This window comes from Marmota marmota, unplaced genomic scaffold, assembly GCF_001458135.2.
Source record: "Marmota marmota marmota unplaced genomic scaffold, marMar, whole genome shotgun sequence".
Classification (NCBI taxonomy): Eukaryota; Metazoa; Chordata; class Mammalia; order Rodentia; family Sciuridae; genus Marmota; species Marmota marmota.
In genome coordinates, this window is record NW_026000051.1 from 10,056,258 (window position 1) to 10,080,571 (window position 24,314).

General features: G+C 35.2%; 2 protein-coding genes across 12 annotated transcripts in view; both read left to right on the forward strand.

Moving 5' to 3' along the window:
- The window catches only part of LOC107152132 (complement C5-like), a 49,993-nt gene extending 46,408 nt beyond the window's left edge, over positions 1 to 3,585 (forward strand). For 2 of the 4 annotated variants that reach the window (XM_048813184.1, XM_048813185.1), the window contains exons 17-18: positions 2,288 to 2,415; positions 3,376 to 3,585. In XM_048813184.1, the coding sequence (XP_048669141.1) occupies positions 2,288 to 2,415; positions 3,376 to 3,531 (284 nt within the window). In that variant the 3' untranslated portion in view covers positions 3,532 to 3,585. The remainder of the gene's footprint in view (positions 1 to 2,287; positions 2,416 to 3,375) is intronic. The other 2 variants (XM_048813186.1, XM_048813187.1) reach the window with 2 other exon arrangements.
- Positions 3,586 to 13,235: 9,650 nt separating this feature from the next.
- Positions 13,236 to 24,314, forward strand: part of LOC107152133 (complement C5-like) — a 31,285-nt gene continuing 20,206 nt past the window's right edge. For 7 of the 8 annotated variants that reach the window (XR_001504760.2, XR_007351195.1, XM_015497660.2 and 4 more), the window contains exons 1-10: positions 13,341 to 13,473; positions 13,941 to 14,133; positions 15,318 to 15,480; positions 16,675 to 16,745; positions 18,081 to 18,172; positions 19,602 to 19,684; positions 21,405 to 21,507; positions 22,420 to 22,534; positions 23,132 to 23,258; positions 24,071 to 24,186. Coding sequence is in view for 6 of the 8 variants with exons in the window: in XM_015497660.2 (XP_015353146.1) it covers positions 13,373 to 13,473; positions 13,941 to 14,133; positions 15,318 to 15,480; positions 16,675 to 16,745; positions 18,081 to 18,172; positions 19,602 to 19,684; positions 21,405 to 21,507; positions 22,420 to 22,534; positions 23,132 to 23,258; positions 24,071 to 24,186 (1,164 nt within the window). In the remaining 2 variants the exon portion in view is untranslated. Of the gene's footprint in view, positions 13,474 to 13,940; positions 14,134 to 15,317; positions 15,481 to 16,674; positions 16,746 to 18,080; positions 18,173 to 19,601; positions 19,685 to 21,404; positions 21,508 to 22,419; positions 22,535 to 23,131; positions 23,259 to 24,070; positions 24,187 to 24,314 lie in introns of all 8 variants that reach the window. The other variant, XM_048813182.1, reaches the window with a different exon arrangement.

Genomic DNA, 24,314 nt, shown 5'->3' on the forward strand with positions numbered 1-24,314 from the left:
GCATCTATCGAGATGATCATATGGTTCTTATTTTTAAGTCTATTGATGTGGTGAATAACATTTATTGATTTCCGTATATTGAACCAGCCTTGCATCCCAGGGATGAATCCTACTTGATCATGGTGCACAATTTTTTTGATATGTTTTTGTATCCGATTCGCCAGAATTTTATTGAGGATTTTTGCATCTAGGTTCATTAGAGATATTCACCCAAAATTCTTGAAACCAGAAATATTTCAGATTTTGGATTTTTAAGACTTTCCAATATTTGCAATTACATAATGAGTTATCTTGGATGTTGGACCCAAGTCTAAACACAAAATTCATTTATATTTTATATACATGTTATATACAAAATAGTCTGAAAGGAATTTTATACAGACTTTAGAGCTAAACATTTCAGATTTTCAGACTATGTATGCAAAATACATCCCTTTTCTCTTTGTCTCTATCTTTTGTCTTTGTTTTAAATGAATGAACCTCAAACTCCAGACTCATATTTCTAACTCTGTACTTGGTTGTCTCACAGATAATTCAAACTCAACATGTCCTAAAGATAACTCTGAATTCTCCCTGTTTTCTAAATGATATCACCACCTAGCCAATTAAGCCAGAAGCCTGAGAATTACCCACTCCATTAGAGAGTGCTGCTGATTCTACCTTCAAAAGTGATCCATCTATTTTTTATTTCTATGGTCTAAGCACAGGCCACCCACACTTCTAGCCTGCATGACTGTCATAGCTCTTCCTAACATATCCCTCCATCTCCTCTTTGCCCTGCTCCAAGTCATTCTCCAACCTGCATCCAAAATGATCTCCTTAATATAGAGCTTGTTCCCGGCCCATCCGTGCTTAAAACTTGCCCATGGTTTTTTCCTGCAGCTAGAATAAAATCCAAACCACAAGGCCCTGTTCCATCTCGAACCTCCCCCTTCTTTCCAAACTTTTTCTTGCACTCTTCCAGTCATACTGATCTTTCAGTTGCTTGACCCCACTAGGGTCTTTATAACCTCAGAGAACCAGCTTCTCCCTCTCCCTGAGTGCCATTCCTCACATGGCTGGCCTCTCCTCCCCTTGCCTTCAGCTTCCATGTCACTGCCTCAAGAGCCACTCCTTTACACCACTCTGCACCACAAAAGGGCTCCCTTCTGTTGCTTTACCTGGGTTTAACTGCTTTTTGTCTGTTCCACAAAACCATAAGCTGCATGAAGGCCAGCACCAAGTGTCTTGCTCACCATTGTATCCTTAGCGTCAAGTGCAGTGCCTGGTGCACTGAATATGCTCAATTAACTTAGATGATTTATGGTGGCATCTCTGCAAATGTAATGTCATCAGAAAGTTTATAATACATTTTTTTCTAGATAAGTTCTGAAAACAAATTCTTTCCTCATTCAAATTCAGTTTTTTAAACTGTCATCTTACCTAAACTGAATCTCTCAAAAGCCTCCTCCCTGTCCTGAGTGGTTACTGGCTGACCTTCCAAACTTTCCAGCTAACACAGGTAGAAAATGGTAAACTGGAGGTAGTGAGGAAGGGTCACGACTGGGTTTTCAACTAATATCAGAGAAGTCAAATCTTGAAGTGGTTTCAACTTGCTGACATCCTGAAGCTGAAATGACATAACAGAACTATTGGTATATTTTACTGTAAAAATAATAAACTACCGAAGTAAGGGCTCAAAAGTAGTAGTGTGAAGAGAACAGAAACGGAGAAGTAAGCATTCAGCTGATCAGGACAGTGCTGGGGATTTCCATATGCCATTCCATTTGTCACTCCTCACAATGACCTATGATGGAAATATCATCTTCACTTAGCAGATGAAGAAAGTGAGATTCAAAAAAGTCAGGTGACTTGCCTAAAGCTCAGAGCCTAAGTGAATGCAACAGGATTTGAATTCAAGTCTACATTACATTAAATGTTTTATCTTTTCATGATACTGATTGAACAAATTGAAAAATGGATATAAAAAGGATTTTATTAATCTTCAGATAATTGAGCTGTAATTTATGGCTAAAAGGCATAGGTTTTGAAGTACAATTCTCATGTTTATTCAAAGAGAAAAGGGTTGGGAAAAAAACTACTCCAAATACCTAATACAGAGACATGTTTTCTCTCCTAAGTGAATGTGCATCACTATTAATGATGCCTATGTCAAATATAAGCTGGAATGAGACCATTATGTAAAATCAGAAATAATAAATATTGATCAAATGCTACTCCTGTTCTCAGGATTGATTGTTACTACCTAAGGATTAACTACTTTGCTGTATATTTATGGCAAATTTAGATTCATGGCTTCCTCTTCCTTTATCCCATAAGATCCAAGACCTCAAATTGATACTCTACAGCATGGTGTGGGCCTTGGCTCTGAGATTCTTGGAGAGACTTCCACTCTCACACTGTCAGAGTGGAATGGTAAGAGAGTCACATTACCAGATTTTTATGAAGATGAAATAAAGAAGCATAGATATTGTTAATATCACAGTATTAAACAAATGTTGCTTATTATTTTTGGCCTCTACAGATGAAAGTTTAAGGAACACAGCCTTAGTATTTAGTATTTAAAAGTTTTTAAAGCATTTCACAGATAACATTTCCTCTAAGCCCTATAATACTCCTATAAAAGAAGCAGTACATGATTATTTTCTCCAATCAACACAGTGAATTTTAGAGGGATTAAGGGGTTCTCTAAGGTCACATAAGGAAAGTCTAGGCTGATACTTGAAGTCACTTCTTTAATTTTCTATTTTATGACTGATGTTCTTTAAATTCTAACATGACCTTTTCAATCTTAAAAAGAACTTAAATAATATTTTTACTTAGAAAATGCTTATTGAACAGCTAACTTATAAATAGATGCCAGAGAAAAGTACACATCATTATCTAATTATGAGAACTAGGACAACAAAATTGTTCTACTATAAAAAGCTAGTGAACTTCCTCTAACACTTAATGGCATAATCAAGATTAACTGCTATATGTGATATAGTTACTATAAGGTTATATAGTCAGAACAAAAGAACTCTTCTAGGCATTCAATAATCTGAATTCTGGTACAAGCTGTGTGGATAAGTAACTTAACCTCTCTGAATGTTTACTTGTAAAATGGGAATGGAATAAAATGATAAATGGGAAAATGCTAAGAGATCAACTCTTAGTTATTGTGGAGCCTATGCAAAATGTGAACTTACTGTATTTAATTACTCTAGAGCATTCTACATTATATTTGAATTTGTATTTTGGTCAATAGAAAAAGGAGAAATATCATTCTTAAAAATCTTAGGTTTTTAAAATCTTTTTTCAATGAACCTTAAAATTTGGGAAAAAATTTCACTACTTTGAATAACTTACTGATCATATCTTGTTGCCTTTCAGATTGAAGACTTGCAAAAATTTCAACTTCTTCCTAGCCATACTGGAATATGCTCAATTTCATTTTCTGCGAGGTTTAGCTTTTGTACATTTCACATATATTCTATGCCTTCTATTTTGCTGGAAACCAAAGGACAAAAATCAAACTTAAATATATAATAATAAAGTTCCTTCCTTGTAATTTTGGAATAAATACCCCTGGTTCTATATGGAGTTTGTTTTCATAATTGTGATTTATCAAACCTTGTGATAAATGAGAAAGAAGTAGCTCAAAACAAATTTACCAGAGCATCTAAACTGCCACCTATGCCTGGTAATTATACTCATCTGACTTTCAAATCTCAAGACCTGTAACAGAGGACAGAGGAGTGTGTCCATGCCAGTCCCACTGACCACTGCAAGGAGAATTAGCAGCCAGCCAGGGCAGAGCTGGAAAACTCCACAGCACACACTGTGCTACGTGCTATAATATAAATTAATAATATAATATGACCGTAGTTATACACGGGGCCACTGCCAAAAGGTAATTGTGCAGAGGGATATCGAGCCCCTAAAATGATGCTGTGCTTATGAACATAAATATTTTTATAAGAATATGTAGATTTTTAAAACACTTATCATCCATATTGGTAAATTTTCATTGATGAAATTTTCCCCAGGTTATTTGCAATATAGTTGTCAATTTAACTCCATGATCAGTTTTCTACACTGGGCAAAAATATTTAAACCTCTATATTTTCATTTTTATTTTTCCAAATTTTTTTTCATCAGGATTGATTCCTTTTTATACAAATCTTATATTAAGACTTTAGAGTTTATTTTTTCCATTTTGGTTTTGTCTTACCAAGAACTTCTGCAACTGTTAGTTGTTTTACTTTGATTTAATATTTTCCAAATGTAACATATGTGTATACACACACACACATATACAGATATATGTGGGTATATATATATATATATATATATATATATATATATATATATAAAATCATACACAAACACATATTTTATTTGGCTGGAGTTGTGGCCAAGTGGTAGGACACATGCTTAGCATGTGTGAGGCCCTGGGTTCAATCCTTAACACTAAAAAGACAATACAAAACAAAAAAAGATTTTTCAAGATTTGTTTGTTTTGTCATTTTGTTCATAAATTTCTAAATGTAGTTTTACCTTTTGAGAGTCTTATTGTTTATTTCTCCCTAACATTTATTATGAATTGAAAATAAGATTGAGAGTATACTTTTGTAGCAATGAGTGAACTATATAGGATAAATATGTAGGATTAAAGGTGTTGAAATATCTTTGGATCAAAATAGCAGGGTTAAAAAATTCTGCTTCATATTGACATTCTTTTTTAAAAAAAAATTTAGATGTTGATAGAGCTTTATTTTATTTATTTATATGCAGTGCTGAGAATTGAACCCAGTGCCTCACACATGCCAGGCAAGTGCACTACTGCCACAGCCCCAGCCCCTGCCCTCATGTTGACATTATTTTTTGCAATAAAGCAGTGAACAATAGACAACAACTGGGGAACCTTCTTGCCCAAAATGGAATTCAGATAAAATTCGGTATTCAAAAAAATGTATCTACTTCTTTGATAATGCTAAATAATATATTTTTCTGGGCTTAATGCCAGAAGATAAAGACAGTTGTCATATGTCAATCGAAATACAGTGCTTGGCAGGTATAATAACCACACAGTAACTACTTATTAATTTGACATTTTATATTTAAAATATCACCACATTTCCTTTATTCATTTTAAATTACACAAGTAAGACCTGAATATATTCTAAAAAAAATTTTAAAAATATAGAAACCTCTCTTCATCAAGACACCATATGCTCTTCCCCCAAAATACCATTGTTCAAAGTTTTGTTCGTCAGCTTTTCGTTGCTGTGAAGACAAGAATAACTTATAAAAGAAAGTTTTATTCTAGTCCATGGTTTCAGAGGTCTCAGTCCATGGTCAGCTGATCCCATTGCGCTGGGCCTGAGGTGAAGCAGAATGTCCTGGAGGAAAGCTGCTCATCTCGTGGCAATGAGGAAACAGAGAAAGGACCAGTGACAGATACTGTCCCTAACATCCCCAGTGAACTGCTTCCTTCAGCCACCCAATAGTCCCTTCAAATTACTAATCCACTGATGAGTTTATATCCCTCATGACTCAATCATTTCTTAAAAGCCCTGCTTCTGATGTTGCTGTACCTACTAACACATGAGATTTGGGTTACATTCCAGATCCATACCATAACAAAAATTAACTATTGTTAAGAGGGTGGTGTGTATGCATCCAGCTCTTTTTATTCATGCCCATTCATATAGTCATGCAGAAAAAGAGAATATTAAAAAATATTTTGTGACAACCAAATAAAATGCTTTAGAATATTTTAATGGAAATTACTTTGGACACTTTTCCACATTAACACATATAGCTCTAAATCACTTTTAAAAAAAAGGTCTTAGTATTTTATTGTATATGTACCATAACTTATTTAAACAAACCCCTATTGACAGATTTTTAGTTATTTCTAATTTATATATTTATATAATGCTTAATAAACATTATAATATTGCCATTTCTGTATACATGCATGAATAATATCAGTAGAATAGACATCAAGGAGTAGAGTAAGTACAAACTCAATTAATGAATTGAAGAATAAGTACATTTGAAATTTTGATAAATATTACCAAGCCACCTTCCTTTAGGAAGGCCACTGCTCAAAAATTTATTTAAAATTTCCTACTTCTGCTTCCTACTCTTTTTAAAAAATTTTTAATTAGTGCTTAGAACTATACATGATAGTGGGATTGTGACACATTAATACAAGCACATAACAATTTGCTCCATTTCATTTCCCAGTGCTACCTCTTTCCCTCCCCTCCTTCTACCCCTGACCTTCTTCTAATGCATGGATCCATGCATCAACTTCTTCAACAAGATGCCTAAACTCAAGACAAACCCAAGAATCAATAATTGGGACATCATCCAACTAAAATGCTTCTGCACTGCAAAGGAAACCACTCTCAGGTGAAAAGAGAAGTTACACAATGAGAAATCATCTTAGACAATTACTCTTCTGACAGAGAATTAATATCCAGAATATGTAAAGAACTAAAAATAATCTAAACACCAAAAATAAATAAATAAGCCAATCAATAAATGGGTGAATGGACTAAACCAACATGTCTCAAAAAAAGTACAAATGACTAACAAATAGGTGAAAAAATGTTGAACATATTCAGCAATTAGGAAAATGCAAATTAAAATTACATGGATATTTGATCTGATTCCAGTTAGAATCAGCCATCAAAAATACAAATAACAATAAATGCTGGTAAAGATGCAGAGGGAAATGAATTCTTACAGGCTGTCAATAGGGACCTAGTACAACCACTATGGAAATCCGTATGGAAATTTCTCGAAGACTAGGAGTGGAACCAACACATGATCCTGCTATAACACCCTTCAGTATTTATCCAAAGAATTAAAATTAACATAGTCTACAGATACATGTATGCCTCTGTTTATAGCAGCATGATTTACAATAGCCATGTTTTGGAATCAGTCTAGCTGTCCATCAATGGATAAGTGGATAAAGAAAATGTGATATATATGCATAATGGAGTTTTACTCAGCCATAAAGAAGAATGGAGTTATGTTATTTATAGACATCATATTAAGGAAAATAAGCCAAACTCAGAAAACCAAGGATCATATGTTTTCTCTTTGGTGTAGATGGTAAAGAGAAAAAAAGAGATCTTATGAAAACAGAAAGTAGAGGGAGGGGGTCATGGGAAGGGAGCAGAAGAGGGACAAGAGAAGTAGCGGGGACTGAAATTGATAAAGTTGTGTTATGTGTCTGTATGAATATGTCACAATGAATCCCACTATTATATATAATTATTATGCACCAAAATTTTTTTTAAAATAACACTTTTATCAATTTCACTCCATGGTTATTCTATTCTCTATTTGATTTATTTCTGTTTGATCTTTATTACTTCCTTAATTTTGATAATTTGGGGCATAGTTTGTTTTTCTTTTTCTGCATCCTTGAGGCATAACATTAGCCTATTTCTTTGATCTTTCTTCTTTATTAAGGCATGCATTCATTATTTTGAACTTCCCTCTCAGAACTACATTTGCAGCACCCCATAAGTTTCATTATGTTGTATTTTCTTTTAATTACCTCAAGATATTTTAAACGCCCCCCAACCCCTTTTTTTTCTTTTTTGACCCATTCAGGAGCATGTTGTTTGATTTTCACATTTTGTGAAATTTCCAAAATACCTTATTATAGTTCTCTAGTCAAATACCTTAATGTTATTCTTCTTTATACCTGAGCAATACCCATTGTGTATATATACCACATTTTCTTTATCCATTCTTCTATTGATGGGCACCTAGTTTAGCTATTATGAATCATGCTGATATAAACATTGATGTGGTTACATCCCAATAGTATACTGATTTTAGATTTTTTTTGCATTCCTATAGTATGCTGATTTTAGATCTTTTGGATATATGGTGAAGAGTAGGACAGCTGGATCATATGATGGTTCCATTCCTAATATTTTGAGGAATCTCCATAGTGCATTCTAGAGTGGTTGTACTAATTATCAGTCCCATCAACAATGTATAAGTGTACTTTTTCTTCCACATCCTCGCCAACACTTATATTATTTTTATATTATATGTATTCTGAATAATTGGCATTTAAAAAAAATATTTGTTTACTTATACATGACAGTAGAATCTTGTTTTAGTCAGCTTTTTTACTGCTGTGACTAAAAGGTCTGACCAGAACAATTTTAGAAGAGGAAGAGTTTATTTAGGGACTCACAGTTTCAGAGGTCTCAATCCATAAACATCAGACTCCATTCCTCTGGGCTCAAGGTGAGGCTAAACAACATGGTGGAAGAGTGTAGCAGAGGGTAGCAACTCACATGATGATCAGAAAGCAGAGAGGTCTCCACTTGCCAGATACAAATATATAGCCCAAAGCCATGCCCCCAATTCCCACCTCCTCCAGCCATACCCTACCACTTCAGTTACCACTCAGTTAATCCCTATCAGGGGATTAATTCACTGATTGGGTTAAGACTCTCACAACCCAATCATTTCTCCTCTGAACCTTCTTGCATTGTCTCACATGTGAGTTTTTGGGGGATACATCACATCCAAACCATTTGGGCAAATTATACATATATAGAGTATAACATTCTGTTTAGGATCCCACTCTTGTAGTTACACATAACGCAGAGTTACTCTGGTCATATATTCAAATACAAAGCTAGGAAAGTTATGTCTTTCTACTATTAATTCTACTATCTTTCCTATTCCTCTCTCCTTTCCCTTCTTTTCATTGCCCTTTGTCTAATCCAATGGATTTCTATTATTCTTCTCCCCAGAGGGATAGCATCCACAAATCAGAGAAAATATGTTTGGGTTAGCATTCACAAATCAGAGAAAACATTTAGCCTTTGGTTTTTTGGGATTGGCTTATTTCATTTAGCATGATATACTCCACTTCCATCAATTTACCAGAAAATGCCATTATTTCATTCTTCTTTATGGCTGAGTAATATTCCGTTGTGTATACATACCACATTTTCTTCATCTATTCATCTGTTGAAGGACACCCAGATTGATTTCATAGCTTGGCTATTGTGAATTGAGCTGTTATAAACATTTATGTGGCTACATCACTGTATTATGCTATTTTTTAATTCCTTTGGGGATAGACTGAGGAGTGGGATAACTGGGTCAAATGATGGCTCCATTCCAAGTTTTCCAAGGAATCTCCATACTGCTTTCCAGAGTGGTTGCACCAATTTGCAGTCCCACCAACAATGTATGAGAGTACCTTTCTTCCCACATCCTTGCCAACATTTATGGTTACTTGTAGTTTTCATAATTGCCATTCTGACTGGAGTGAGGTGGAATCTCAGTGCAGTTTTAATTTGCATTTTTCTAACTGCTAGAGATGTTGAACATTTTTTCATATTTTTTTTGCTCATTCATATTTCTTTGTGAAGTGTTTGTTCAGTTCCTTTGCCCATTTATTAACTGGATTATTTGTTTTTCTGGTGTTAAGCCTTTTGAGTTCTTTGTATATCCTGGGACTGGAATGAAATGAAATCTCAATGTGGTTCTGATATGCATTTCCCTGATTGTTAGTGATGTTGAACATTTTTCATATGTTTTTTTGGTAATTTGTATTTCTTCTTTTTAGAAGTGTCTGTTTAGTTCTTTTGCCCATTTATTAACTGGGTTATTTGTTTTTTTTCTTGTTAAGTTTTTTGTGTTCTTTATATATCCAGGAGATTAATGCCCTATCTGAGGAGCAGGTGACAAAAATCTTCTCCTATTCTATGAGCTGTCTTCTCATACTCTCAATTTTTTCCCTTGCTGTGCAGAGTTTTTTAATTTGATGCCATCCTACTTATTAATTTTTGGTTTTATTGCTTGCACTTTAGGAGTCTTGTTTAGGAAGTCCATGCCTGTGCCAATATGTTGGAGTATTGGGCTTACATTTTCTTCTATCAGTTGCAGAGTTCTGGTCTAATTCCTGGGTCTTTGCTCCACTTTGAGTCAACTTTTGTGCAGGTTAGAGAAAGGGGTCAAGTTTCATTCTTCTACATTTGGATATCCTGTTTTCCCAGCAACATTTATTAAAACTGCTATCTTTTCTTCAATGTATGTTTTTGGCAAGTTTATCTAGTATTAGATGACTTTATCTATGTGAATTTATCTCTGTGTCCTCTATTCTACCCCATTGGTCTTCATGCCTGTTTTGGTGCCAGTTTTTGTTACTGTAGCTTAATTTAAGGTCCAGTATGACTATGCCTCCAATGTTGCTCTTTTTGTTGCAGACTGTTTTGGCTATTCTGGGTCCCTTTTTTTTCAAATCGATTGTTTGTCTTTTTTGCTTTTTTTTTTTGAAGAGTTACTCCACTTAATCTTCCAAATTCAAAATTTATGCTGTCATGTTTTTAATATCCAAGAACACGTTTTGTTATCTCACTGTTTCTTTTTTATGGTAGCCGTCCTTGCTTCATGGATGCAACATATTCCCTTATCTTTTTTATCTTCCCCTATCTTTATGTAAAATAATGAAGAAGATTTTTGTTTTGTTTTTGTGGGGTTGGAATCATCTTCCTTTTCATTATCACAGTCTCTATTTTCTCCAAGTTTGTTTTTATTACTGAATATTTTGTTCCTGGTCTTCCATGTTGGAGGCATCCTCATATATCTAGTAACACTCTGTTTTCCATGTTGGAGAGGGAAGATCTTGGTTGATTCAGTTTTGCATAGACTGAGTTTAATATGGTAATTAGATACAAAAGTTATTTAGTAAGGCAGTTAGATATACAGTCAGTTGTTCAGGAGGGAGATTCAGGAGATTAGATGAAGGGGTGTTAGCATGTATAGATTGTATCCCAAGGGATGCAATTGGATACAATTGCTTAACGAGTGAATTTATACAGAACAGGGGTCTGAGTCCTGAGTCCTGGGGCACTACAACTTTAAGGGGAGAGGTTCCTACTGGAGATATAAATGTGGAAGTCATCAGCAGAGAAATGGTATTTACAGTGATGATTCCTCCTCAGGAAAGAAATGAAAGGGGTTAGCATTTTTCCATAGTTACTTAAAATAGTCAAATAGCATGATGAGGAGCCTGCTGAGTTCTGCATCTTCCATAGGAACACAGGTAAGTACTTTCCCATCTGCCTTTAAATTCTAAGCCAAGCATATAGCAACTCAGTGATTTTCACTCAGGGACTGCCCCAAGCTGGGAATATTTGCTAAAGTCAGGGACATTTTGTTGTCATGACTCAGAAGTTCTAATGACTTCTAATGGGGAGAGGCCAGGCTTGCTTCTAGGCAGCCTTCAATGCACAGGGTAGCTGCCCATAAGAAGGAATCATTCCATACAAAATGTCAATCATGCTGAGATTGAGAATCGTTAAGACATTCTTACCACTATTACTTTTTGCCTCCCATTTGTAACCAGGTTGGGAGAAACAACTCTGAAAGTTATGGTATTTGAGAATGTTCTATATTTGTGGCCTATGTTACACAATTACTAATCATAGTGTGAAATTTTACCAGAATTTTTTGGCTGCAAATCTTTGTCACTGTGTTTGCTCTCTCTTGTTGACAATGTGAGTCCATGCCTGGGAAAGAGTACAAAGCAAGAAACAAAAATTGTCTTTCAGTGGCCAAAATTTTTAGATTTGTATAAGAAGTGCTGATCCAATATGAACCATGCCTTTGAAATGAAGTTTTGTTTTTTCCTTTAAAATGGTTTCAGTTAGCCAAAATTTAAAGCCTAGCTGCAATCATTTTCATCAGAAATAAGAGTCTTTTCTTTCACTGTTTATCTGGAAATGTCCCGGAGTGGATTAAGGCTAGATTTATCTGTTGTACCAATTGATCTTTAGGTCTTTTTACATTATATCATCTTGTTCAGTGCATCATTGAGTAGTAATTTTCTTATCACTGTGTCTGTGTCTGAAATAACCTGTTTGATTTGGTTCAAAACTCAAAGACTGGTTTAAATATCAGCCTAGTTCAGAAGATGTGCATAAATATACACAACATCACTTGCATGAGGATGTTCATTCACTACTCACACAATCCCATTAGTCTAGCTTTGTAGTTGTGAGATTCTTGATTAACCCAACATCAATATCTACTGCTGTCATGATAGATCATTTAAAAAGTTACTGTTAAGAATGAATGTTTGACATCCCAGGTTTTTATTCATCTTGCTTGCATTTTATCTTGAAGAATAATTTCATTATTACTTTGCATAGCATATACTAACTGTCTATCCTTTTGATGAATTAAAAACATAAGTAGATCCTAGAGGATGACATCTTTAGGATCTGAGCAGCAAGGCCAAAATTTTCCATTATATACAGAATGAAGTCCAAATTTCTTAGCATGAAATTCAAGGCAATATAAAATTGACCTTCAGCCTAACTTTCAACATCACTCTGACCTATTTATCATTCATTCATTATACTACAATTGGACAAGGACCCAGGTGTCTGTTATGGCACTGCCATAAGTTTTGGAGGATGACCCCATTGTATGTGTTAGACCTTGCCCCTGGTTCTCATAGAGATTATAGTCTGGTGGGAGGATAAAGATACAAGTGACGAAGCAGTGACAAAACACATCACCCTAACCTGGACCCACCCCAGCAGTTCCTGGGAACATCTCAGCATTTGGAAGGTTGCGTTGGGACATCATATCTGTTCTACAGAGGATCTTACAGGCCTCTTGGAACCTAGTTCAATCAGGAATCATTTCAGAGAAGCCTCACAAACATCTCCAGCCATGAGACATTCTGCATGGCGTCCAGGATGACCATCTTACACCATGTTCCCTAAATTTAGAGTGTTTCCCTAGAAGCAGAACCTTCTAAGACATTTCTGGGCAAGCTGTCTTCCATGACGGAGCTGAATTACTTGGAGAAGTTCAGAGTAAGGAAACTTTGGTAGCCAAAACTTCGCACCTGAAAGGTGGGTATAATAGCCCAGAAAGGGAGATCTAGTCAGGGGGTCAATGGCCTCTACTACACCCAGAAATTGCACACCACCAGACCAGCCCCCAGATAGTTTGTATCTGTGTCCAGCTTTGAAACATTTTCCTAGAGATAAGCATTTGAGTATTTTACCGTTTTACACTGTATCAAAATTGAGTTTCTCCTCTGAATTCCAGAATTACCTGGGGACATTAAAAGGTTGGCATTTAAATTTGGAGATTTCCCTCTCAGTGATTCCACTATTTGACATTAATAATTAACCTGAGGGCCAATTTAACCAAATTCTTCAAGCAGAGTTCACAGAAGGAGTGTTATTTCAAGAGAGATTGTGTCAATAACCTACTGCTCCCCCAGGCATGGACATTTTAAGCATGCTCTGTCTTTTTTTCTGCTTGGGGAGAATCTGGGGACAGACGCAAATGTAAGTGAAGAATGCCATTTTCATTTGAAATGTATCTTGGTTGTATTTTTACAGAGGGCAGAATTCAATCAGTGCTATATGAGATTAACTTTCGACTTTCCGAGAGCTCCAGGTGAATTTCTTCTTTCCTGTGGTGTCCAACGCTGCTACTCCGTGTTTTAACATAAGTATTTTGTGAGCTGTGCATGACTTGTATTCTCATACTTTATCTTTTGCTCAGGCTGTTACCTCTGTCCCGCCCAAAGAGTAACTTCCTGATTGGTATTTTTTTTTTTTAAACGGATTCTTCAAAAGATAGAAGAACTGTGATCTTTATTTGCACTTCTTTCAGGGAACCTTAAACCTTCTCCTGAATGTAATTAATCAAAATAGCTTTTGCCTGTCTTCCTGAAATCTCATTCTTAGGATGCTTTATGGAAGCTATCCTGGCTTTACCATAGCTAAAGACATTTTGAGAAATAAAAAATATATTGCTAAGTTTAAGGAACATTGACAATTTATATGGATTCTCCTAAGTGAAATGCATTAAAAATGATCTTTTATCAACAGATTGACTGCATAATTTTATTATTTCAACAGATATGTCATCTCAGCACCTAAAGCATTCTATGTTGGAGCCTCTGAAAATGTAGTAATTCAGGTTTATGGATACAGAGAATCATTTGATGTGACCATTGCTATTAAAAGTTATCCTGATAAAAGTTTTACATATTCTTTTGGCCAAGTAAATTTGTCTCCAGAAAATGAATTCCAAAACTCTGCAAACTTAATTGTAGGTATTCATCTCATGCTTTCTTTTATGTAAAATGTTCATTTATAAAATATAACAAAGAGATGGTACATTGTTCCATTTTATATGTGTGGGTACAAAATGTGACATGTCATGCTCTGTTGATGTGAATATGTCATAACCAATGTATTTATAAGTAATGGGACATGTTAAGTGGAGAGTATTTCTAATTTGGAGTCAATGTAAGGAAATGTAAAACTGAATGAAGGGTATTAAGATGAAAATATTTGGTAACAGGAGTAAAACTAAATAATCAACATATATAGCTGTTTCAAAATTTATAAGATAAATGCTAGGAAGAGATAATTTAGATATTTAAGCTTTATGTTACGTTAAAAGAATATAATACACCACACACACACACACACACACGAGGTTTGGTCCTGTTTTTAAAATTTTAGAGAAATAAATGGAGATCATTTTGAGCATTTGTTTTCCAAAAATATGAACTAAAACATTTTAATTCCATGTTTATTGAAACAGTAATTTTTTTCTTAAAATATGTATCTATGATAGACTGTTTATACTTTCTCATTGGATATGGACCAAACAAATTTTCTTTCAAAGAAATTTGTGTACAGTGTTTAAGGAAAACTAGAGAAGTGTTTATTATCATAAAATATACTAAGCAAATGTGATATATTTGAAGAAAGGTTGCATACCAATTATGAAATGACCAGGAGACACAAAAAAAAATAAGAAAAAGATTCAGATTTTCAGCTTAAGTACAAATATAATTATAAGTATAAAGAATACTTTCTTCATTTCCACTGCCACGTGATAAGTATTTTAGTTCACTGTCTACCTGACATGTGAATCCTCCATTCTTCTCTGCCTCCATTTCAGACAAGCTTTTGAATTCTTGATATTTTCCTAATGACTTTTGAGTATTTCATCTATTAAAAATTGAATTTTTTCAGTGATTGTAGTTTTTAATAGACATTAATTTAGAGCAATGTTTTAAAATAACTGTTTCCAACTAAATTTTATAAGAAACTAATGTATGAAAGTGTTTTGGTAGAAGAATAAATGTACCATTTTATTTTACAAAATTTTTTTTGTAAGATATAAACAATGATTCAAATTACTAGAATAGATACCTAATTTCCTTTTATTATTTTAGGATGTTTATATAATATTCTTCCATTGCCTATTTTTTTAAACAGATAAAACCAGAAGATTTATCTGGAGGGCCAAATGCAGTTTCAAATGTATATTTAGAAGTTGTATCTGCCCATTTTTCAAAAGCATCAAAAATTCCACTGCGATACGACACTGGGTTTCTTTTCATTCAAACAGACAGATCTGTTTACTATTCCAATGAGCAAGGTACAACAGAGAGGGAATTTTAATCCATGGGGGAAGAGTGGGATGATTTGATGAATGTTTGAGAACAACTGGCTTATATTTAGGGGAAAAAGAAGACAATATCATAATTTATATCGTACACAAAAGTAAAGAGTTGATACACTGAAGATTAAATTGCAAATTATAAATACAAAGAACAAACAAATATGAGCATATTTTTTTAGAGCAGAATTAAGAAAGGCATTTTTTAGAATGATGCCCAGCTTCTTCCAAAACAATTTTTTTAAGAGCCTGACATTTCTTTTGCAGATAGCAGGTATGAAGATTTGCATTTTCCATTTATTATAACTGACTTCTAAGTTCAAGAATTCTATAAAATAGGACATAGAATAGAGATGGTGATGATGCCAATTAGGTGAAATATGATGGAAATCATTTTAGCAAGAGGACAAGAGTCCCGCCAGCACACATGATCTGAGACAGGCTTTGAACAGTCTCCTGGACACTAAGGCAGAGGATGACCATGTGTTTAAGGTATAAAAATAAGTAGTCAAACCTTGAGAAATTGAGATTTTTCACTTACATCTTGCAAGTTAGACAAAATGCTCTATTGACGCATTCTGTTGACAGAATTTACTGCTTCACAGTTTTTCCTCTAAAAATTTCAGATAGCAGTGAGCTGCAGTCTTTCTTATCTAGCAGTGGTTTAAAAATACATAAGTTGAGTGCTAGACACAGTGGCACACACCTGTGATCCTAGTTACTCAAGAAGCTGAGGTAGGAGGATCCCAAGTTTGAGGTTCGCCTGCGCAACTTAGTGAGAACCTATCTCAAAATTTAAAAATCAATAAAGAAAGGTCTGGGGATATAGCTCAGTGGTAAAGTGCACCTTGGTTCAGTCTCCAATTTAAAAGAATGCAAAGTTGGGTAAAAATAGTTCTTACTATGTCAATTTACATTTTAAATGCATAATGAGAAATATTTAAATAATTCATTCAGTACTTTTTTGTGAAAAGGATATTTTTCCAACTTTGTGATAAAGTTAGGATTCATCTTAATTCATCTTTTTCATCTTTTCTTTGAAGCTTGGATTTTATGCTTTGGGCTTTCCAATTTTTATTTTAAATTCCATGGACCTTGTGGAGAGTGTCAATGATATTGTCAGATCATTTACAGTTGAATGAAGTTTCTAACTATGACATTTTTTTCTTACAGTAAAAGTTAGAGTTTATTCATTGGATGAAAACCTAAAACCATCTCAAAAAGAAGTTATCTTGACTTTTATAGTAAGTATAACATTAATTTAAAACAAAATTTAACCCTGGGATTTCTATGATATGGATAAAGAATTTTCATTCTTACAAAACTCATGGTAAATGGCATTAATTTATTCAATATTAAATGGCAGTAAGAATTTATTCAGCAGCTACTGTGGCTAGAACCTGGCAATTCTATAATTTTCTCATATTCATTGAAAATTTAAAATTTTTGGTTGAAATATGCTTTTATGTTTCCATTAAAGAATACTTTTTTGGTGTCCCCATCTATAAAGTATGTCAGCTAATCAGTCTGAATCCTCTTGCCATCTGTGTCAGGGGAAGATGCAGCCAGGGTTGTAGAAGCATAAAATGTGGTACCTGGGAGAAGGCCATGAATGCATTATACTGTGATGACAATCTTCAAAAGTCAGTGTCATTGTCCCCATTTTATAGATGAGTAGACTAACGTTTAGGGAAATCAAATAACCTTGACAACCCACTGATAATAATTGGCTAAACCAGGACTCAAGCTCAGGTCTGTCTGTTTGTCTCCTGAGACCCAGCACTTAGCCTCTCTCCACTTGTTTGGGGGACCAGGGAGTACGACCCTCCACGAGCATTTGAGTTTAGAAGGCCAGCACAGCACACGTAAGTAACTCAGCAAGCCAAACAAGGGAGGATGTAGGACCACGGGCAGACCAGCTTGAAGGGGAGGCAGTGCTGCAGATGAACACCCCCCTCTGGGGACAATTACTAAGGACAAGGATGAGTCCTGAGAGGGGCTTGGACAGAAGCTGGGCGGTGTCTCTGGTGGAATGCAGAAGTAGAGGTCTAGAGTCAGGAGGAAGCAAGACATGGGGAGATGGCTATGGTAGAGGTCGTTAAGAGGTCGGAGGCAATGGCTGTGGCATGTCCAGACACCAAAGACAGCAGAGAGCCAAGGGAGCTCTTGGGCCATGGCAGAGACAGGATGGAGGAAGTGTTGGAGAGACAGTGTTGAAGGAAGATCATTCCAGATGTTCTCTTCAGAAAGGAGGAAGTGGGGGGAGAGTCTGCTGAGAATTTATTTAATATTATCTTAAATATTTGTGGTACTACTTATGCCTATTTAAAATATGCCTTTTGTCTTAGAAGATAGTCTTTGCCAACAAGTCCAATTGAGGCCGGTCATTGCCTCGGTGTATATCAACTTTGCACTTGCAAAGTTCCAACAATGTTTCTTAGAAAATATTAGCGGGTATTTTTTATAAGAACTATCAATCACATATAATGTTTATGTGTGGATTCTGTATTTACAAGTTGTTAAAAAAAAAAAAAAGAAAAACATTAAACTTGTATTTTTGTTTTTCTTTTCACTCAAAGGATCCAGAAGGGTCAGAAGTTGCTGTGGGGGAAGACAGAAATGCTACTGGAATTATCACTTTTCCTGACTTCAAGATCCCATCTCATCCTAAGTATTGTTATATTATTTGCAGGTTAACTCTCTCTTGAAAACAGTGAAGCCCATTTGGGGCTATTGAACAGTCCATGGAGTCATTTACATGTCACTGAAAGCTGCTGATGGAAAGAAATTCTGGTTTTGGCTGTATTTTTAGGTCTAGTGAGTGTCCTAACCTAAGGGAAGGTGGAGCCTGCTGGGCTTTCCTGCATCAAGGCAGGGGGCCTGACAGTGTGTTTCCCTCTGAGAACCAAGCCGGTCTGCTCTATTTACAGAGCACCTTCCACAACAAAGTCTAGACAGTGGAAACTGGGAATACTGTCCCCACCCCCCAAATGCTGACAGAACAATGGGAAAAAAAAAGCGGAGGGAATACAAATAGAAGATGTCCATCTTCGTGTCTTTACCCTCTCTTATAAATAATTTCTTTGACATTTTATTTCCAATTTCTCGTACTTGGAAAATATTTTGAAGTACAATTTGGGACTCTTCAATAAGCCCCAGGAATTGACATACGGATCTCCTACCCTGTGCCAAGCACTCTGCTAGAACTTTCATCTTCCCATTTTGAAGATATAGTCACACAATTAAATGGTGGGACAGAAATGGGAACCAGATCTCTTGGAGGGAAAGACTCATCCTTCTTCTTTGTTTCTACCCTATCACTGGACTTGAGCTGTAAACTTTTAAAAACTCTTTATTTGTCTCATTTAGGTAGGTTTCACTTGATCAATTGGTCCTAAAAATGTAGTCTTGATTTTCTGGCAAACTATCTAGTATATACAGTGTGTGTGTGTGTGTGTGTGTGTGTGTATTCATGTTTTTATTGAACTCAAAAAGCAAAAATGGGTCTAAACTAAAAATAATATGTGTACATATATAGATATATATGTATATATATGCTGAATATATACTATATATGTATAATATATACTCTATAGTATATATATATATTTATGGATATGATTCAGCCTTTGGGTTAGTTCTTCAATTGAATCTAGTTAAAGATATACTATAATCTACTAGAAAAAGAGTAATATGGAAATAAATTTTGGGTGTAACAATTTTTCTTAAAACATATGTTTTTTAATAATTTTAATAGCTCTTTCTAATATGATACATTGATTGGCATATGCAGAACTCAGGGTCATTCAATGGAGTTGTGGTTTTGTAGCAAGAATGACCAAGTTTGAGTCCTGCTCCATCACCTACTAGCCATATGTCCTTGGGAAAGTCACTCACCTCTTTGGAGCTCAAGTTTATTATGATATAATAATACAACCTATTCCACAGCATTTTTATGAAGATTAAGACAGTTAACATGTGTAAAGCTTTAGTGCATGGCCCATAATAACTGCTCCTTTGAATATTAGCTACAACCAATGAGTGAACTAAAGTCATATTATCTGATATTACCTACAATTTTAAATGTGATGCTTTCACAGATACGGTTTGTGGACAATTAAAGCTAACTACAAAGAGGACTTCACAACAATAGGAACTGCAGATTTTGAAATTAAAAGACATGGTAATTTCTCAAAAATTACTGAGATTTCCAATGTGAATGTGTTTTTTTTTTAAATAGTTCTCAATAACTTTGTGGAATAAAAATTTAGTAAAGAGTAAAGAAGGTGGTGAGGTGTGATGGTCAGAGGTGAACTGGGAGTCAGAGTACTGTCCATCTGGTTCACTGTAATGTGCTCACTGAACTCTTTGTGCCTAGTTTCCTTGTCGTGGTTGTGTGGGTGGTCAAATCAATGGGAGGAGAAGACAAGGCAAAATCCTTGCAAGATCCATGGTTCTCTAACATTGTAAGAGATTGTCCACTTCAATGCCCTAGTGTCCAGGTTCTCACAACGACTTTGTTTGGTCAGAGAACCAGAATGCTACCTTTGAACCCTTCAGCTTAAAAAAATTGCTTGTGTGTTTGGAAAATGATGATGTGTGGGAAGAAAATAAACATTTACTTTGGAAATAGTCATATTTATTATACTAATAATTAACTTATAAGTGAGTCCTATTAATCTCTCATAAGAATTTCCTAGAACACTAATTTGTATGTAAAGTTGCTATTTAAGCTTTTTTAAAAATATTTTTATACCTTTATTTTTTATACCTTTATTTTTATTTATTTATTTTTATGTGGTGCTGAGGGTCAAACCCAGAGCCTCCCATGTGCTAGGTGATCACTCTACCGCTGATCCCCCGCCCCAGCTCCTGTTATTTAAGGTTTTTAAACCATGTTTTCTGCCCACCAGGTTGATGAGAGGAAGAGAGGTATTTATATTTAAGGGATAAGAGCAAGTACACATAAAAATTTAAAACATTCAATGTGCTAAAAGCCACAGCAACAAAATACCCTCAGAAACACCCAAACTCGGCTTTGGAGTTGTTTATTAACTCTCCCTGCTCTGGTTTTGCCTACTCCCTCCAGGGCAATTTTCTCTGACCTAGAGAACAACATCCTGAACAGGTGGAGCCAGCCCCTCACCACCCCCTTGCTCCTATTGGGCAGCCTCCTCCTTTAGGGTTGAACAGACTTCAGAGCTGTGCATGGCAGTAGATAGGGCTGGGTGGTCTAACACCACTTCTCAAATGGACATAAGGAAAAGATGAGAATTTGAGATTTATATTCATGTTTTAGATCAGGAATGGAAGAGAATTGCTAAATACCAAGGAATTTCCAATTTAATAAGTATTTATCAAAAACTTACTATATGAAAGGCACTGGGGGGAAGGTTGACACAGAGAAGCAAGACCAGGTCTGTGACCTTATTGAGCCCCTGCTCTGAGGGTATTTTGTTGCTGTGGCTTCAGCACATTGAACGTTTTAAATTTTTATGTGCACTTGTTCTTATCCCTTAAATATAAATACCTCTCTTCCTCTTGACAACCCAGTGGGCAGAAAACATGGTTTAAAAAGCTTAAGTAGTGAGGGGCTGGGACTGTGGCTCAGCAGTAGAGTGCTCACCTAGCACGTGAGAGTTGCTGGGTTCCATCCTCAGCACCATATAATATGTGGTTTAGTACATGACAGGGTTTTGGAGCAGAAAGCTGCCAATCACTGATGGGAAGATCATAAGGATTCCGGGGATATTAATGATGGTCATGACCAGGGAAGAATACTGATGCTGGTGGTTTTCATCTGTTCCATTGTAACAAGACATTTCTTGCTTAAGATATGTATTTGTAGTTTCGACCATCTTGCTTTTGGGGGTTTTGTTTATTTTTGTTTGGTTTTTACTTAGGTGTGTATTTGGAAAAACCACACTTCTCTCTCTTAGTACAACCAGAAAATTACTATATCAGCCACGAAAACTTTGAGGACTTCAAGATCACTATAAATGCTAGGTAAAAACTTTTTTAATTTTCAGATTCTTGTAGTTCCTCTATGGAAAACAGGTTTCATTTCAAGAGTCAAAATGACTAATTGGTAGTGCTTGTCTGGGACCCTATTTGGAGAAAGATTCTGAGGCTCAGTGTAAAAAGAATAAGTAAATAAATACCTTTATGATTAATGTGATAGTTGTGGGAAATGGGTCCAAAAGAGTTGGCTGAAGTGTTTTTGCTGACTCTTGCTGTTATTCTTAGTTTCTTCAGCAAATAAAATTAAATAACATGGTCAGGTATCAAAACTACATGAAAATATCCACATATACTTTGTTACTCTCGGCCTAGTTAATATTAATTGATCATACAACTTAATCATCAAAATCATCTATAGAATTGATTGAATTAGCCCATAAATCCTACTTGGCAGATGCGCTATGGAAAATTGTCTTTGGGGATACTGGCGTCCCTATTTTATATTTAAATAGGGAAAATTCATGTTTTTCTTGAACTCAAAAGGCAAAAATGGGTCTAAACTAAAAATAACATACTCCAAATGTTTGATGTTGTCCCCTTGGTAAAAGGAGAAGCAGGGAGTGGGTCCCTATTGTTGCCACATGGTGTTATAGTCATGACAGCAGTGTGGTCCCTTACAAAACTCCGGGTGCTGCGTTCAGTTCTTCACTAACTCATTATAAGCATAACAACAGTGGGATGTTAGCAAGTTCTTTCCATCCTCTGGGACTCAATTCTCTCTCATGCCCATGGGAACAATACTTATTTTTGTTCTACCACTACAGAGTGTAAAATGAAATCTAAAACTCCATATGAATATGTTTTAAGAGCAAATTGCAATTTTCCCATGGCTGTGTTTTATCTTATCTCATTACCCTGATGGCTTAATCAAAAGAAGTTAATTATTCTCTTTGATAGATATTCTCATAATCAGAATGTAACTGAAGCTGAGGTTTCTGTCATTTTTGCAATAAGAAATGATTTAGAGGATCCTAGAAAAGAAGAGATGCCTGAAGCAATCCAAAAGGCACAGGTAAGGGAGTTCATTCACAGAAACAAACTGGGAGCAAGTCACCAGAGAATAGAGTTGTAAAGTGGGTTTTCACCCCTAAATGCTCATAGAACTAAAAAACTCTGAACTATAATACTTTGGGCTTTGGGAGCTTCCACTGTTGGAAATAGAAAGGTTAAAGTGACATTTGTTTTCAGTTTGGAAGGCTGAGTAGTTAAAATCTAGTTTTTGTAGGCAATTTATGTCATTTGAATATGAAATCTTGGACTTTGGACAAGGTACCATCAGATAGAAAATGGTACCCAAATTAGAGACTCAGATTCTGAATATTATACATAATTTTGAATCAAAAATTTTAAGCCAGAGTTCTTTCTCCATGATCTTGCAACATGGCCTGAGTCTTCAGGCTTAAAAGAAATTATCTAAATATTATATTAATCAGTTTTGAATATACCTCAAAGAATCAAGGTTGTGTTTTGTATTACCATGAGCTTCAACCAGAACATCGTTGCCAAGTAGAGATTTTGCAGGCTGAAAAGAGCACAATTTGTTATTCCTTCTCTGTGAGTTCTGCTCTAATCTATCTTGTAACTTTTTGTTCCCCTTTAAAAAAAACAGCTGATCAATGGAATTGCACAAGTAAGTTTTAATACATCAAAGGCAATTAAAAACCTGCCATACAAAAGTCTACAAGATTTAAACAACAAATACCTTAATATTTTTGTGAAAGTACAAGAACGTACAGGTCAGTTCCTAAACTAATATATACATTCACTTCCCAGAGTTCTTTCTTATTCCAAAATTTTGGATAGAAATCTGTCACTCACTACTGGTTCATTTTGGGCAAGTGCAGTTACCAGATACAGTTCACAAAAATATTGCTCACTAGATAAATGTGAGAGAAATTCTGATGAAAAACATCTTTCAGCATTGGTGACCTATTAATTCCATGTAGATGAGATAGTATTGTATGACTTTTTGTGTTATTAAAAATTAAAAGTAGTGGTACCTGGAAATTTTACTTGAATAAGTCAGATGGTAAAATCATTCACATTAGGAAAACATCCCTGGGTCATTTGTATATTGATTACATACTATTAAATATTTAACACATATCTTTTACAACACGGCCTACAAATGTTGTATTGGAAATTAGAAATAGTTGTTCAAAACTGACTATCCTTTCTAGCAGGATTGCCAATTCCTTGAGGGCATGAGGCTCTGCTCATTTGAAGAAAAAAAGAAAGAAAGAAAGAAAGAAATAAAGTGGGATAAATGATCTGGAACAGAACACAATATTTGAAACTGATGAATGGGCATTTTACCAACCTCCTAAAAACCACTTTATCAGGTCATAGAGTGACGGGCTTATCCAGAGTGGCCACAGAAAATCGTTCCTACTTAGGTTAATTCTTATGTTTGAAGTGACCAACAATGGACTAATTTCTTATCCTTATCCAAGTGAAGAAATAAATAGGAACAGAACAGGCACCACAAAGATCATGATACTCTACTGTACTTGCCAAATTCTCAACACAATGCACATTATTCCATTAGGTAGATTCTTCAAAGGAACCAAAGTAATGGATGTCAAATATGTCCTCTCTCCCTACACCCTGCATTTGGTTGCAACTCCTCTGTCTCTGAAGCCTGGGATTCCATATTCCATCAAGGTTAGTTGGTTAGAATAGCTAATATGGTTGAATTTCCCTATTTACTTTTAGGTTGCTTTGTCTATGCCAGGACAAAGGGGGGGAAGTCTCAAATTTTGTTCCTGTGTGACCTCCAGTGTAGACATTGG